The 16,693-nt window shown below is 44.4% G+C and overlaps 1 protein-coding gene across 2 annotated transcripts in view; it reads left to right on the top strand.

Annotated features, from left to right (window-relative positions):
- unc45b (unc-45 myosin chaperone B) overlaps window positions 1–12,774 on the top strand; it is a 50,334-nt gene extending 37,560 nt beyond the window's left edge. For both annotated transcript variants that reach the window (XM_080189594.1, XM_080189593.1), the window contains exons 17-20: window positions 1,003–1,118; window positions 7,229–7,346; window positions 9,404–9,559; window positions 12,165–12,774. In XM_080189594.1, the coding sequence (XP_080045720.1) occupies window positions 1,003–1,118; window positions 7,229–7,346; window positions 9,404–9,559; window positions 12,165–12,437 (663 nt within the window). In that variant the 3' untranslated portion in view covers window positions 12,438–12,774. The remainder of the gene's footprint in view (window positions 1–1,002; window positions 1,119–7,228; window positions 7,347–9,403; window positions 9,560–12,164) is intronic.
- Window positions 12,775–16,693: the final 3,919 nt, after the last annotated feature.

Raw genomic sequence — 16,693 nt, 5'->3', positions numbered from 1 at the left:
ATGATTCAAGTGACCCTTTAGGGAGCTTTTATCAAAACTAACTTTATTTAAGAATACAGTTAGGATATAACAAAAAGAATTGGCATAACTTTTATCAATTAAAATATTTAAACATGACAAAGTATTACTCTTAACAGCTAGCTATCTCTATTGTTCCAATTTAGCACTATCCCCCATAGACATGAACACCTTCTTTAGAACCACAGAGACCGCAGGTTCTTACCCAAGTACTAGATTTCCAACCTTTTGACACTTCTGCAGAGTGATCTAGACAGCAGTTTCCAGAAAAGGATATAGCTTCAAAATATCAGAACATCAGAGAAGTAAACCTAGTCTCTGGTCGCTCCTAGTCTCCAGACTTCAGAGACAGAAAAGAATACTCTCTCTCTGCAGCTTCCAAAACAGCAACTGAGAAAGATCCACTTTGACGCAGCAGAATCTCCAAGAAAGAGACAAATCTTCTAGCAGATTCGTGTCTCTAACTTCAGAGAGGTGAAATGAGAGGCACTCTTCTCTCTCTCAATTCAAAAGCAGCATCTAAGTTTGAATATTTTGTGTAAGGCGAGCTTCGCATCATCATGTGACCATACCTGTCAATCATCCTTATCAAGTCCCACTCTGCAAAATCCCAGGGGAACACCAGAAACAGCAGAACGGCATTAAAATCAACATTTTAGCAATTAGAAACAATTATGTGGCTGCAGTTACAATACAGGATGCTGGCTGTAGACAGAATGGCATTGATAAAATGGAAGAAACAGCTAGAAACATGGTGCACAGAATCGTGACTAAAATACATTTCCTAAAGGGAAGTATTGTCACAGGGGTCATTCTGTATAAATGACATTAGATCAATAGCAGAGCTGCATAAGGTTGCTCTATCCGTTACATTAAGTGTCAGCATTTAAAACTTAACCATATACTTAAGACATGTAAAAAAGAACCTCTAAGTGTGTAAAATGTGTCTTAAAAAATACATCTTTTTTGGTACTTTCCTTTCAGATCTATGAAGTTGTGCGACCGCTCGTCAGTTTGCTGAACACAGAGCGTGATGGTTTACAAAATTACGAAGCCCTCATGAGTCTCACAAACCTTTCAGCAAAAAGTGAGAAATTAAGGTATGTTCAATTTTGTTTCTTACATCACGAACATAAGGTTTTTGCCGATTGCTGTTTCAGAATCTTGCATGGCACTGGGCGTGTGTATTAGCATCTGTGTTTATTTGAGCCTAATGGCACGGATGGAGAGTTTTTGGTTCAACATGATTGTGCTGGCTGTTAAGAACTATTCAGTTAGTTCCATTCCCCTGCTCTTCTTCCATAGCTCAGCAACTTCTTTCTATTGAAATTTTTATTCAGCTCCCTTTTGAGGTTTATTTTTGAAGCTGTTTCTACTGCTCTTTCAGACAACATATTCTAGACCATAACAACTCTCTGCTTTGAAAAGAAACAGTTTCCTAATCTCCACCTGAGAAGTTCTTAAAAGACTGGAAAAATGGCTATTCACATAAGCCTATGTGTTTTTGCTAACTGAATCTGAAGAGGAGTTTGTCTATGGGGAATATTGCTTAAATTGGAACTAATCTAGACAGCCTAGCAGTTAAGACTTATACCTTGTCATGTTTAAGTATTTAAATTGGTAAAAGTTATGCTAATTCTTTTTGTTATAGTTAAATTGTGTTGCTAAGTAAAGTTTTTTTTAAATAAAAACATCCCATTGGGTCAATAGAATCATACTTGAAGTGAAACACCTGCTCACACTAATGCCAAAATCAAAAAAATTGGGGTTTAGGCTAACTTCATAATATATTTTGGAGTTTCAGGTCTGGTCCCTAGTCATTATAATTATTCTTCCCAACCCCACTGCTGGCCAACCTACCCAGTCATTGGCCAACCCTCCTGTTCTCCACTTCTCCACATTGCTATCTTCTTTAGCCAAATTCTTGTTCTGTGTGAGGGCTCGGGAAATGAAAGGTAGGAAGAGTGAAGGTGAACAGCTTTGAATTGCAGGGTCACAGGGATGAGCCTAGAGATGTGGCGAGAGGGAGGGGAGGCTAGAGGAAAGACCTGCCAACAGGAAGATTGGGTACAAGGTGGAGGGTCAACCAGTGAGCGGGGTAATCATGGGAGAGGCTGCTCCAAAATGGCACCAATCAGGTCACAACGCACCTGGCAACATTAAAACAATGTTAAAAATAAACTCCTAATACTGAACGTGAATCCTCATCCCATTTAGTGACCAATTTTAAATCAAAACAACTTAAAATAGGGCACCATAAAGAGAGGATTTACTGTATTAAATTTCCCATTAACCTTCCCTGCTTTAAGTAGATCTGTTCCAATTACACTAGCCTCTCCGAATTCTCTCCCAATTTGCTCAGGAAGCATAGTTGGCTTCCCACGAAAAGTATCAATGTTATTCACCTCAATTACCCCCTGTGGTAATGACTTTCACATTCTCATTCCAGGTAAAATGTTTCTCCAGAATTCCTTACTAGTGACTTATTAGTTGACTATCTTATATTGATACAGCTCTTGTGGCACAGTGTGGTGTGGCAGATGTCCCTGCCTCTGAGCCAGTAACTCTAGGTTAGAGTGTCACCCCAGGACTCGATGGTCATGGAAAATGCATCCATAATGTGACTAAACATGTTGAGTATCGACCTACAATGCATCCAACACACACCAAAGGCGGGTAGTGAGAGTGAGCAAGGTTCAACCATGGGATGGAAAGAAAGTTCATAGAATCCCTGCAGTGCAAGAGGGGGCCATTCGGCCCATCGAGTCTGCACTAACTCTTCTAAAGAGCATCCTATCCAGGCCCACCCCATTTCCTGTAACCCCAATCATTTGCCATGGCTAATCTGTTCTACTCTACATTTTGGGACACTAAGGGACAATTTAGCATGGCCAATCCACCTAACCTGCACATCTTTGGACTGTGGGAGGAAACCGGAGCATCCGGAGGAAACCCACAGAGACACCGGGAGAATGTGCAGACTCCACACAGACAGTGACCCAAGACTGGAATTGAACCCGGGTCCCTGGCGCTTTGAGGCAGCGGTGCTAACCACTGTGCCATCGTGCTGCCACTACCATCATGATCCATAGCTGCAGGCTATTATGTAGACATTGCCACAGCAACTCAGACTCACTGAATGGACTGTAACGCATCAATCTCTCATTTGATGTTATGAATTCCCTCATAAATGAAATATCTTCTCAATGTCTACCTTATTGAACCCTTTTTGTAACCTTAAAGACTTCTATCAGGCCATTCCTCAATCTTCTCTTTCCTGGAGATAAGATCTCCAGCTTGTTCAGTCTTTCCTGATATTTATAAGCTCAGATCTGGCACCATTTCTGTGTATTTTTTTTTGTACCTTCCTCTGTATCTCAATACCCTTTTTTGCTCTATGGGGACAATTATTCACTGTCTCAAATCTCTGCTGAATGTCCGATGTAATGATTCGTGAAGAAGTTTTGATCACAGAATCCCTACAGTGCAGAAGGAAGCCATTTGGCCCATCGAGTCTGCGCTGACCACAATCGCACCCAAAGGCCCTATCCCCATAAGCTCATGTATTTACCTAGCTAGTCCCCTGACACTAAGGGACAATTTAGCATGGCCAATCCACCTAACTGGCACATCTTTGGAGTGTGGGAGGAAACCGGAGCACCTGGAGGAAACCCATGCAGAAATGGGGAGAACATGCAGACTCCACACAAACAGTGACCCAAGCCAGGGATCAAACCCGGGGCCCTGGCGCTGTGACACAGCAGCGCTAACCTCTGTGCCATCGTGCCTCCCACATTAACAAATAAATAACTATGCCTTTTTAGTGCAAAGAAATGAAGCTGATTTGAAATGCCAAATGTATTTGCATATTGTGTAGTTGTCAAGGGAAGCCATTGATGAGGAGCCAGAGGGATTAGGAGGCATTAAGGACATTTCTCAAAACAATAATTGCCTTGATATTTGATATAAATGGGTCACTTACAGATACTGCAAGAGTAAACTGAAAATAATGTACGCAGCTGCAGAAAGTTCTGTTCTGGCACAGGGAAAGTTCAAAGGAAATTAAGTTTTGTCACATTTACCAGCTAATTACCAAACAAAAATGGATACTGCGAGTCTGAAATATGAGCTGAAAATGCTGGAAATACTCAGTAGGTCGGACAGCATCTGTGGAGAGAGAAACATTTCACGTTTCAGGTCTTTTATCAGGTCACCATCAATACAACCTGCAAAGACCATGGATGAGATTTTCCGTCCTCTCAGTTGCCTGTTACTCGCCAGCAGGAGGTGGCGTTCTCTGCTACTCTGGTGGGATTTCCCATTGATATCACTCCACGCTGTTGGGAAATCCGCTGGTAGGGATAGACTGCCGGTGGGACTGGAGAATCCCACTGGTGTGAATGGCCAGAGAATTCCAGCCCAAGACAGTTGACTGGTTCTCTGGCCCCTTCGCATGGGTGGGGAAGGTGGCCATGCCATTGGCCAGCAGTGGGATCTCCTGGTCCTGCCACTCTCAATGGGATTTCCCATTGGTTCCACGCCATGCCACCGGGAATCCTGTGGGGAGAAGGGGATGGGTTCCGTCGGTGGAACCAGAAGATCCCGCCTGCGTGAACAGCGGGAAAATTCCGGCCAGAGTATCAGCATTCTGTCTTCCCAAGGAGAACCCCACAACTGAATATACTGCCAACAGATATAGAACATAGAAAACTACAGCACAAACAGGCCCTTCGGCCCACAAGTTGCGCTGATCATATCCATACCTACCAGGCCTATCTATAACCCTCAATCCCATTAAGTTCCATGTACTCAACCAGAAGTCTCTTAAAAGACCCCAGCGAGTTCGCCGCCACCACCACCGATGGCAGCTGATTCCACTCACTCACCACCCTCTGAGTGAAAAACTTACCCCTGACATCTCCTCTGTACTTGCTCCCCAGCACCTTAAACCTGTGTCCTCTCGTAGCAACCATTTCAGCCCTGGGAAATAGCCTCCGAGAATCCACCCTATCTATACCTCTCAACATCTTATAAACCTCTATCAGGTCGCCTCTCAACCTTCGTCTCTCCAGAGAGAAAAGACCAAGCTCCCTCAACCTATCCTCATAAGGCATGCCTCCCAATCCAGGCACCATCCTTGTAAATCTCCTCTGCACCCTTTCAATAACTTCCACATCCTTCTTGTAGTGAGGCGACCAGAACTGCGCACAGTACTCCAAGTGGGGCCTGACAAGGGTCTTATATTGTCTGGGACTCTCCAGCTGTTCATTCTGGTGGGATTCTCCAGTCCCGCTGCAGCCAACGGAGATTTGTCTGAGCGGCAAGGTCTCTATCTTCGCTTTTAGCAGGAATGGGGCATGAATGGCCACAGAATTCCAGCCATAGTCACTGGAAACCCTCAAGACACAACTTTCCTTTATTTCCATTTAGAAGTTTTCATTCTCAGAACAACTATCTCAGCAGCTCAGGCCTGGCTTAACCAATGCTGTCCAGATCGAGGTTGGTAGAATATGGATATTAATCTGTGATGCTGACACGTTTAAAGCAGAAAGTGGAAAGTATTAGAAATGTAAATGGTTTTAACCATTTCCAGAGGGAGAGGAAGGTGGGGTGAGGATCAGGGGAAGAAAAGACAAAGGGAATGTCTGTGAGAGGATAAAAGGCAGGAGAAATCAAATGACAAAACGGAGAGATAATGTGACAAGTAAAGAAATGAAGTTTCCTTTCTCCAGAGGAGATTTAAATGGTTACAGCTGTAGAACAGAGGAGGAGGGAAGCATGGCTGATCTGACAGAGAGAAGGTTTATATGGCAGAGAAACGTGGGTGTGCCCAGAGTTAGAGGCTGCTCCAGTGGCCAAGTGTGGGTGGTGGAACCCCCCCCACTCCCCTCTTTCTGTTGCACCTTTGGCCAGAATTCTCCGGTGTCGGACAACCGGCTACTGCTGCCAGCAGGAACGGGGAATTTGGCGCTCAGCCACATCTCTGTTCACCGCAGAGACTGGAGAATCCCAGCCGCAGGCGAGGTCAGGGAATTCCAACCAGCGTTTTTGTTGAAAATTTAATTACGTTGTCCCATTTTCTGAGATATTTTTGTGTCAGTCGTACCTCAGTCGGTAACATTCTCGCCTCTGACTCACAAAGTTGGTGGGTTCAGGTCCCTGTCTGGAGAATTGAGAACTGACTCCACTCTAACAGGGCTGCACGATCGGAGCTGCTGTTCTTCAGGTAAACCTACAAGCTGAGGGCCTGTCTACCCTCAGTTGAGAATAAGAAACCCTATGAGGGGAATATTCCAGCCCCTTTATGGCATGTTTTCCAGTCCCGTGGGGGTTTTGCGTGCCCACACCCTCCTTTCATTGGGCGGCGGGACTGTAAGATCTCGCTGGCAGGAAAAGCAGAAATACTTTGACCTACAGTGCTATTTTGAAGACAAAAAGAGTTATGACTAATGTTCTGTCTAACATATACCCCTCAACTAACGTCACTAAGAACAGGCTGTTTAGTCATTTAATTAAAGCAAATTACTGCGGATGCTGGAATCTGAAACCAAAAGAGAAAATGCTGGAAAATCTCAGCATGTCTGACAGCATCTGTAAGGAGGGCGGAGAGAAGAGCAGTATTTCTTCAGGGTAAGCAGTCCTGAAGAGAAGTGGCAGTGAGTTAAACACTGGATATAAGCAAATTACTGCGGGTGCTGGATGCCTCTCCTTACAGATGCTGCCAGACCTGCTGAGATTTTCCAGCATTTTCTCTCATGTTTAGTCATTTTCCGGACATTCTCCCTTCCACCTTCTTCCTTCGGGAAAAAGATACAAAACTCTGAGGTCACGTACCAACCGACTCAACAATAACTTCTTCCCTGCTGCTGCCAGACTTTTGAATGGACTTACATTAAGTTGATCCTTCTCTATATTCTAGCTATGAGTGTAACAGTGCGTTCTGCACTCTCTCCTTTCCCTCTCTATGAACGATACGTTTTGTCTATATAGCGTGCAAGAAACAATACTTTTCACTGTATACTAATACATCTGACAATAATAAATCAAACCATTTATCTTGTTGCTACTTGTGGGAGCTTGCTGTGTATAAATTGGCTGCTGTGCTCGCGACATTACAGGCAGCATCTACCCTTCAGAAGTGCATTGTTGGCAGTAAAGTGCTTTGGGGGTGTGAAAGGTGCTATATAAATGCAAATCTTTCTATTTTTAGGCAAAAAATAATCAAAGAGAAGGCGATGCCTGAGATTGAATGCTACATGTTTGAGGAACATGATCAGATTCGACAGGCAGCCACTGAGTGTATGTGCAATATGGTCGCCTGCAAGGACGTAAGTGGAAAACCAACAAGCAGTTCATACAATCTTCATTCAACATTTTAAGGGAAATTAATTATTTTATTTGATTTTAGAAATACAAGTGTAATGGGAAGGGTATAAAATCAATCTGTCTGACAGAAACTGATCAGTACAGGGATTAAAATTAGCTTGGATTTTCCATTTTAGCCACTATCAATGTATTTTGCTTTGTTCCAACATTGGGGCCAGATTTTTCTGCACTGATGCATTATACTGCCAGTCCAGTTAGTCACACCATATCCCACATCCTTTAACTCAAATTGTCCGCAGTCGCTGGGTCGAAATCCTGGAATTCCCTTCCTAATGACATTGAGGGTCAACCTATAGCACGTGGACTGCAGCGGTTCAAGAAGGCAGCTCACCACCACCTTCTCAAGGGCAACTAGGGATGGGCAATGAACACTGGCCAGCCAGTGACATCCATGTCCCGTGAATTAATAACTTAAAAAGTTCACCAGGATGTTGCCTGGTCTTGGGAATGTTGGCTATAAGGAGAGGTTGAATAAACTAGGATTGTTTTCACTGGAAAGACAGAGACTGAGGGGAGACTTGATAGAGGTCTACAAAATTACGAGAGCCCTAGACAGGGTGGATAGACTGGGGCTTTTTCCAAGGGTGGAATTGTCAAGAGGACACAGGTTCAAGGTGAGAGGGGGAAAGTTTAAAGAAGATGTGTGGGGGAAGTTAGTCATGCAGAGAGTGGTGTGTATCTGAGCTGCCAGAGGAGATGGTGGAAGCAGGCACATTAGCAACGTGAATCTTTACAGGAATCAAGTCTTTACAGGTACAGACAGGGCGCGTGGAGAGATAATCACAGGTTAAAGAGGTGTAAATTGTCTCAAGCCAGGACAGTTAGTGGCATTATCTTGCAATTGTGTCTCTCTGTCTATATATGTTGTGTTTGTGAACCCACTTCCCCACTCACTGGATGAAGGAGCAGTGCTCCGAAAGCTCGTGATTGGACTTTAACCTAGTGTTGCAAGATTTACTGTGCCTAACCCAGTCCAATGATGGCATCTCCGCATCAATAAAATGAAGAAATAAGCAGAGGAATGGTGGAGAAGGAAAGGATCTGAATTAAAGTAAAATCCTGAGACAGAGAGAGAGAGAGAGAGAGAGGGACTGGTGTTGGGGGGGTTGGTTGAAGGTGTGTGTTAGGGGGACAGAGTATTGGATTGGGTAAGAGAGAAAGAGAAAAAGAAAGAGAGAGAGATAGACAGAAAGACAGGCAGGAAAAATAATTTGGAAGAAATTGATTGGCATTTTTAGAATTCCCAACAACAATTAGTATGTGTAGGAATCATACTCATCAGTTTAAATTTCTCCCTTCTCTTGCTGGAGAGTTTGATTAGCATTCTATTCATAATAATCAGTTTGTTTTATTTATTAGTGTTACAAGCAGGCTTACATTAACACTGCAATGAAGTTACTGTGAAAATCCCCTGGTTGCCACACTCCAGTGCCTGTTCAGGTACACTGAGGGGGAATTTAACACAGCCAATGCACCTAACCAGCACATCTTTCAGATTGTGGGAGGAAACAGGAGCACCTGGAGGAAACCCACGCAGACACGGGGAGAATGTGCAAACTCCGCACAGACAGTGACCCGAGCCGGGAATCGAATCCGGGTCCCGGGCGCTGTGAGGCAGCAGTGCTAACCACTGTGCTACTGTCCCGCCCATCAGTAAGCCTAAATAGTTGCTTACACTGTTAATTGCCAGCTGCGGTGAGTTTAATGGCCAATTGATATGTATATTCAGCGAGTTCTTAAAAATAGCGGGGAGGCTGAGGGTGGGATGCTGGGAAGCATTCGGGGAATAAGTCAAGCAGCAAGATCTGGAGATTTACAACTCATAGTGTATCCCCTGAAATCACTGGGCAGTTCGTTAATTAGTGGCAGGGTGGGTCATTAAGGAACCATTACCATTCCAGAATCTGTCCCGATGTGTTATTGAAGTAGTGAATATTATTAATATTGTACGTTCGATTCAAGTTGTTCAAGTCCTGAGGTCCTCCTGTTTCTTGCAAAGGTTCAAGAACGTTTTATAGCTGAAGGGAATGACCAGTTGAAGTTACTGGTGTTACTCTGCGGTGAGGACGATGTGAAGCTTCAGCGAGCCGCCGCAGGGGCTCTTGCCATGCTCACCGCGAGCCGCAAGGAACTCTGCCACAAGATGACCCGAGTGGTGAGTGTCGCTCGATTGACAGCTCGCGAGACTAGCTCGACTCTGGACGGAAGAAAGAGCTGATATTTATGTAGCGCCTTTCGCAGTGTGTCATTGACACTTGACAGCCAGTGATGTACTGAGGAAGTGTAGGTGTTGTTGCAATGTAGGGAGATGAGCCTTGAGAAAGCCTCATCTGCCCCCTCGGGTGCACGTCAAAGATCTCACAGCTGCTATTCAAAGATGAATAAGAACATAAGAAATAGGAGCAGGAGTAGGCCATCTAGCCCCTCGAGCCTGCCCTGCCATTCAGTAAGATCATGGCTGATCTGATTGTGGCTCAGTTCCACTTTCCCGCCTGCTCCCCATAACCCTTAATTCCCTTATCTACCAGAAATCTATCTACCCGTGACTTAAACATATTCAACGAGGTAGCCTCCACCACTTCAATGATGGGGTATTCAGGCCAATTCTTATTTCTCAATCCACGTAACTAAAATAAATGAACTGGGATCTTACAGTGCACAAATTGGTTGCTTCATTTGCTACATTACAACAGGGGCTACATTTCAACAGTGCCATGTTTGCTGTAAAGAACTTTGGGACATCCTGAAAGGTGCTACAGAAATGCAACTGGGTCAGTATTTCCTCAACTGATAATGTCACTGGATCAGTAAAAGGCACCCGTGTGCTCTTGGCGAACCATTGTTCTTCACCCTTCGACCTGTCTCAGCTTTTGACACATTAGACTTCACCATCCCCTTCCAATACCTTCTCATTATCGTCCAGCTGGGTGGGGTGGCTCTTGCCTGGTTAATTCTTCTCTCAACATAGCCAGAGAATCACCTTCAATAGCTTCTCTTCCCAATCCCAACCATTATCTCTTCCCAGCCATTATCTCCGGAGTTACACAGGGAACTATTCTAACCTCATCCTGTTTTTTATCAACATGTGCCCCTTAGTGACAAACTGTTACTTTCTACATCTACATAAGAATATAAGAACAAAAGAAATAGGAGCAGCAGTAGACCATTTGGCCCCTCATATCCACTCTGCTATCCAACATGATTCTAAGTGAATATATCCATGTTGAATGAGAAACACATTACTCTAGGTGTAGTCTCATCAAAACATGACACAATTGTGGAAAATGTACCACTGATGACACTCTGCTTTACCTCACCACAATTGACCTCACCACTGTCTCTAAATTGTCTCACCGTTTCACAGAAAGTACTGGAGGAACAGAAATTTTCTCCAATTAAAAATTAGGAAGACTGAAGCCATTGGGCAGAATTTTCCTGTGCTACTCGCTATAGGAATTGTAGCAGGTGGGGTGGGGGGAGACTATGCAAATTTTCATTGACCTCAGGTGGAATTTTCCAGTCTAGGGGCAAACCGGAAAATCCCGCCCATTGTCTTTGGTCCCCATCACAAACCCTGATCACCTCATTGTCAAATGTTGAACTAGTCTGTCCATAACCTCGCTGTTGGACTGGACCCTGATATGAGCTTCAGATCACATCTCTGCCATGTCACTAGGACCATCCATTGCCACCTTCCTAACATTGCCCAGTTCCACCCCTATCCCAGTCCACCTGCTGCTGAAATCCTGGCTGTGTCTTTGCTGCCATTAGACTCGTCTATCCCAATGATCTTCCAACTCCCACCAAGCTCACCCATAACCCTGCTGCCCGTATCCTTACTCCTGCCAAATCCCATTCCCCATTACCCCTGTGTCGACCTAGCAATGGACAATGCCTCAGATTTAAAATTCTCCTATTTGTTTTCAGATCTCTCCATGGCCTCACCCCTCCCCTTTGTCTCTGTGACTAAAGATATAATCCACTCCTCAGTCACTCAGTGGTACTGGGATCTCTATTGCCCTAGTATGGCCATGAGTACATTTTGTTTCTCCTGGACTCTCTGGTCACTTTGGCACCTCACCACGATTTGCCATTGTTGGGTCCATTCATTCGTTTGAAAAGACGAGAGGACAGCACTGATTTGTGTTTTAAAATGGTTTTCTCTTACCGAAAAGAGCTTTAAAAGAATAACATGACAGAAGCAGTAAAAGGCAAACTTGGAGACTGGTTTTTAAGCTGAGAACTGAACTGAACTTGAGCACAAAACTGAACACACACACACACACACACACACACACAGACACACACACCCATACATTCTAAAATCGAAAATATATTTCAATATTATCTCGATGTTGGGAATGTTTTTCGTATGCTGTTTCCAACCCTTATCTTGTTATTGGAAGTGTCCTCCACAGGCTGTCTCCATCTTAGAAAAACAATCCTTGCAGCTGCTGTTAGCTATTGTCTGCCTGCAGTGTGTACCCTTCAGGAATGCAGTCAATTTTTAACCCATCATGCCTTCTGAGTCTACATGTAGTTAAGTTAGCTACAATTGGTCAGCTTAGAAGGGTTTGTTAACCCCTACAGTCTAGCATTTAAATGGAATTGTACATAGGCAGAAATATCTTAAAATGAGGTTTTTGCATAGACTGAAACAAACACATAGACATCTCTCAGCCATTAACAGCCATTAACAGATTACAGGGGGATTTCTGAAGGAAACTTGATTGGGCTTTTCCTCCTGTTTTTGTATGCAGACACCTCAGTGGCTGGAAATCCTGCAGCGACTCTGTATCCACGACAACTTGGAAGTTCAACACCGCGGCCTAGTCATCGCTTCTAACCTGATGGCTGCAGACAAGGAAATTGCCAAAAAGCTGATTGAGAGCGAGTTACTAGAGATCCTTACCGTCATTGGCAAACTGGAAAGAACCGATAAACGGCAAGACATCATCAACGTGGCTCGTGACTGCTTGGTAAAAGCGATGGATTACTCTCTTATTAAACCAACATCCCAGACTGGAATGTAACAGGGAGCCAGTGAAAATGGTTACACAATTAGATCACACTGTGAGAAATAATTGGCCATTTACTCAAAACCATAATCGCTCCAGACACTAACTGTGTTTTTTTTATACTAATTGCTATTTTCACTATGTTACATGGACATTGGAAAATACTTGTTAGAATTATTTTGAACTAGTTGTTGACTTTATTATCGCAACAAAATGTTAACTGGAAAACAAACATCGAAAATTAGTTAATGTGCTGTTTTTAATTTCCCAGTTGCGTTCTCAGTTTTGCATTTTGAGTATCAAAAACTGGAACCTAAGTTTCTGTTTAGCGAATAAAGAGCTTGCTGTTAAACTGTGTGCTTGAATTTTTTTTTATTTCCTGGCAAAAGCCCATATTCTTCCCAGATTTTGAACAATAACGGTCACTTACATTTACATAACAGCTTTAACACAGGAAGCATTGTGAAGGTGTCTTGCATAGGTGGCACGGGGATTCAATGGTTAGCACTGCTGCCTCACAGTGCCAGGGAACTGGCCTTGGCTGGCTGTCTGTTTGGAGTTTGCACATCCTCCCCGTGTCTGGTGGTGTTTCCTCCAAGCGCTCAGCTTTCCTCCCACAGTCCAAAGATGTGCAGGTTAGGTGGATTGGCCATGCTAAATTGACAATTAGTGTGTGTAATAACTTCAATTAGGCCATTGAGGTTGGCCTATTGGAGTATGAACTCCCTGATTAAACAGCCAATTGATGGGCCAATCAGGGAGTCTTTTCCTTGTATTTAACCGGGAGTGTCAGTTCCTCTGGCACTCCCGAAGGTAGACTGCTGACTGCGAGCACTGTGTACTGCTGTTGGAATTGTAAATAAAGGGAATTTGGTGAAGGGATTTCTGCCTCCAAAGGCTTATTACAGTGCCCAAAGATATGTAGATAAGGTGGATTAGCCAAAGTAAATGTTGGGGGATAGGGAGAGGGGGAGTGGGCAATAGAGTGGGCTTGGGTAAGATCCTCTTTTGGAGAGTCAGTGCAGACTTGATGGGCCAAATGGCCTCCTCCTGCACTGTAGGAATTGTATTCTACTCTATGGAGCAATTATCAAACACAATTTGACACTGAGCTACATAAGGAGATTTTGGATAGATGACCAAACGAGGTGGGTTTTCAGGATCTTCTTAAAGGGAGACATCAGAGAAGTGGAGAGATTTAGGGAGGGAATTCCAGAGCACCGGGTCCAGAGAACTGAAGCTGTGACTGCCAGTGGTGGAATGACTAAATTCGGGGATATTCAAGATTCCAGAATGGGAATTGCCAGCCTGGCAATACCCATGGGGCAAACTGGCACTGCCCAAGGGATGGGAGTTGGTGGATGGGAGGCTGGTTTGCGTGATGGGCTGGGCTTCGCTCATAGCCTGTTGTAGTCTCTTCCGGTCTTGGACAGAGCAGGAAGGGTATCAGAAGATTTTTCAATAAATACATAAATACTTTCCCTGTACCTGTGTGTGGGGTGTTTGGTGCCAAACTTAGTGCTTACAGCTAAAACAGTGGCTTGTAACTTAACCTGGTGCACAGCAACTTCTAATAGACAATGCTGTTTAACTGTGCGAACTGGAACAAACCTTTGTTCTGTTCCCTGTAGCTGACACGTTGGATAAAGTTCCTGCATTGGATGCCAATGCAGCAATCAATGCCAAGTTTCACCCACCCAGTATCTGCCAGCAACAATGACTTGGATGTAAATGCTTGTTGACATCAGTATACTTTCATTATAACCTTTTAGCCTAGAAATTTGAGCAACCTCTGTGTGAGTGAACATGAGTTTGGAGTTGGTGATATTTCAGCAATGTTAAAGGAGGTCAGAGAGATAGAAACTTATGGAATGATGATGCTGGAGCGAGTCGGGACAGCAGTGTCACAGGAAGATAGAAACATGCAGAGGCCATTCAGCCCTTTGAGCCTGTCCTGCTGTTCAAGCAGACCACGGGTAACTTGTATCTTAACTTCACCCATTCATCTTGGCCTCAAATCCCTTGCTACACACACCTACAAAAATCTATCAACCCCAGTTATGGATGGCAGTGGTATAACGAAAGATCCTCTATACAGTGTATTGGTCACCATCCCGGGCATCCATACTTCAGCTACAAGGAAAATTGCAGATGAGATATGAAGAAAGAGTAATAGAGTCATAGAGGTTTACAGCATGTAATCAGGCCCTTCGGCCCAACTTGTCCATGCTGTCCCATGCCTGAGGCCCCTGAGCCACACACTGGGGAGGCAATGTGCTAGTGGTATTATCGCTAAACTATTAATCCAAAAACTCAACTAATGTTCTGGGGACCCGATTCGAATCCCCGCCACGCTAAAAGCAAAATACTGAGGATGGTGGAACCTGGAACAAAAACAGAAAATGCTGGAAAATCCCAGCGGGTCTGACAGCACCTGTGGGGAGAGAATAGAGCCAACGTTTAAAGTTGAGATGATGAGACTAGTACTCTGACGATGGGTCATCTAGACTCAATGTTGGCTCTATTCTCTCCCCATAGATGCTGCTGAGATTTTCCAGCATTTTCTGTTTTTGAATCCCACCACAGCAGATGGTGGAATTTGAATTCAATAAGAAAACATCTGGAGTTAAGAATCTGCTGATGACCATGAAACCATTGTCGGAAAAACTCATCAGGTTCACTAATGTCCTTTAGGGAAGGAAATCTGCTGTCCTTACCTGGTCTGGCCTACATGTGACTCCAGAGCCACAGCAATGTGGTTGACTCTCAATTGCCCTCGGGCAACTAGGGACGGGCAATAAATGCTGGCCAGCCAGCAACGCCCATGCCCCAGGAATGAATAAATAAAAACAGGTTGAAAGCAAATTACCGCAGATGCTGGAACCTGAAACTAAAAGAGAAAATGTTGGAAAATCTCAGCAGATCTGGCAGCATCTGTGAGGAGAGAAAAAAGCTGACGTTTCGAGTCCAGATGACACTTTGTCAAAGCTCAGAATAAAACAGGTGATTTTTTACACAGAGCGGAGACCCTGCGGGCAATCTTTAACTAGAGTTGGCCATCACAGTGCAAAAACCATCCTGTTTAATGAGATCGAAAGCTGTCACATTTAAAGGAGGAAAGCAGATCATCAACTCCTCTGCAACACGAGGTAATCTTCAAGATTGATGTCTCTGTTCCAGTTTGAATTCAGTTATTGGTTATTTGCCACCTGTTTCTTGGTAACAGAAGAATACAGAGCTGCAGGAATGCGCCTGAAGGGTATATCTTATCACCCGGATGCCTGAATGCATTCCACTCATATCTGAACCACAAGTGAATGGTCCATTTAAATACTTTGCCTTCAATACCAGTACATTATGACTGGCAATTGCAGTGTGTCTTAGATTCTGATAAAGTCCATTTCTGCAGGTTTTCAAGAAAGGAAGTGTGGATCAGGATTTAACTTGATTGACAAGTTCAGAATAATAAAAAGTCACGAGGCAGGGGCCCATGTGATTATTGCACAAATGCTTCCCAAACCGATCTGCGTTTTAATCCATGCTTAGCACAGAGATTCAGTATCTATCGATACAAAGGTAGTGCCAGCCCCGGGAAGATCAGCACACGCCCGGCTGTCAAAAGATTTACGTCATTAATTAATTCAGGTTTCAAGTTTCAGTAATGTTTCTGGAACAAGTTAGCAACTTCCTAATGTCGGTTCTGAGCCCCCAACTCTCTGCCGCGATTGTCTCAGTGACTGCGGTTATTACAATGGCTCCAACTCAGGATGGCAGTCTCATTGAAGGAGTGCTGCACTGTCAGAGGTGTTGGGCAGCATCTAACGGCCTCGCTCGGGCGAGACTGGAAATTCCTACCCGAGGCCAAGGGAGATTTCTGCTGTCGGATCCTCGCCCACTCCAATTCCAGCTGTTATCTTTCAGATGAATCCTAAACTGGGCGGCACGGTGGCACAGTGGTTAGTACTGCTGCCTCACAGCGCCAGGGACCCGGTTTCGATTCCCAGCTTCGGTCACTCTCTATGTAGAGTTTGCACATTCTCCCCGTGTCTGCGTGGGTTTTCTCCGGGTGCCCCAGTTTTCCTCCACACTCCAAAAATGTGTGGGTTAGGTGGATGCTAAGTTGCTCCTTAGTGTCAGGGGGACTAGCTAGGATAAATGCACGGTTATGGGGATAGGGCCTGGGTGGGACTGTGGTCAGTGCAGGGAATTCCATGGATTCTCAACCCTTTGTGTGAAGAAGTTCCTCCCCCTTATTTTGATGCCATGCCCCC

Source organism: Carcharhinus amblyrhynchos, chromosome 5 (genome assembly GCF_965287045.1).
Source record: "Carcharhinus amblyrhynchos chromosome 5, sCarAmb.v2.hapA, whole genome shotgun sequence".
Classification (NCBI taxonomy): Eukaryota; Metazoa; Chordata; class Chondrichthyes; order Carcharhiniformes; family Carcharhinidae; genus Carcharhinus; species Carcharhinus amblyrhynchos.
Note: the sequence above shows the minus strand (reverse complement) of the source record. Positions and strands in the feature narration are given on the sequence as shown.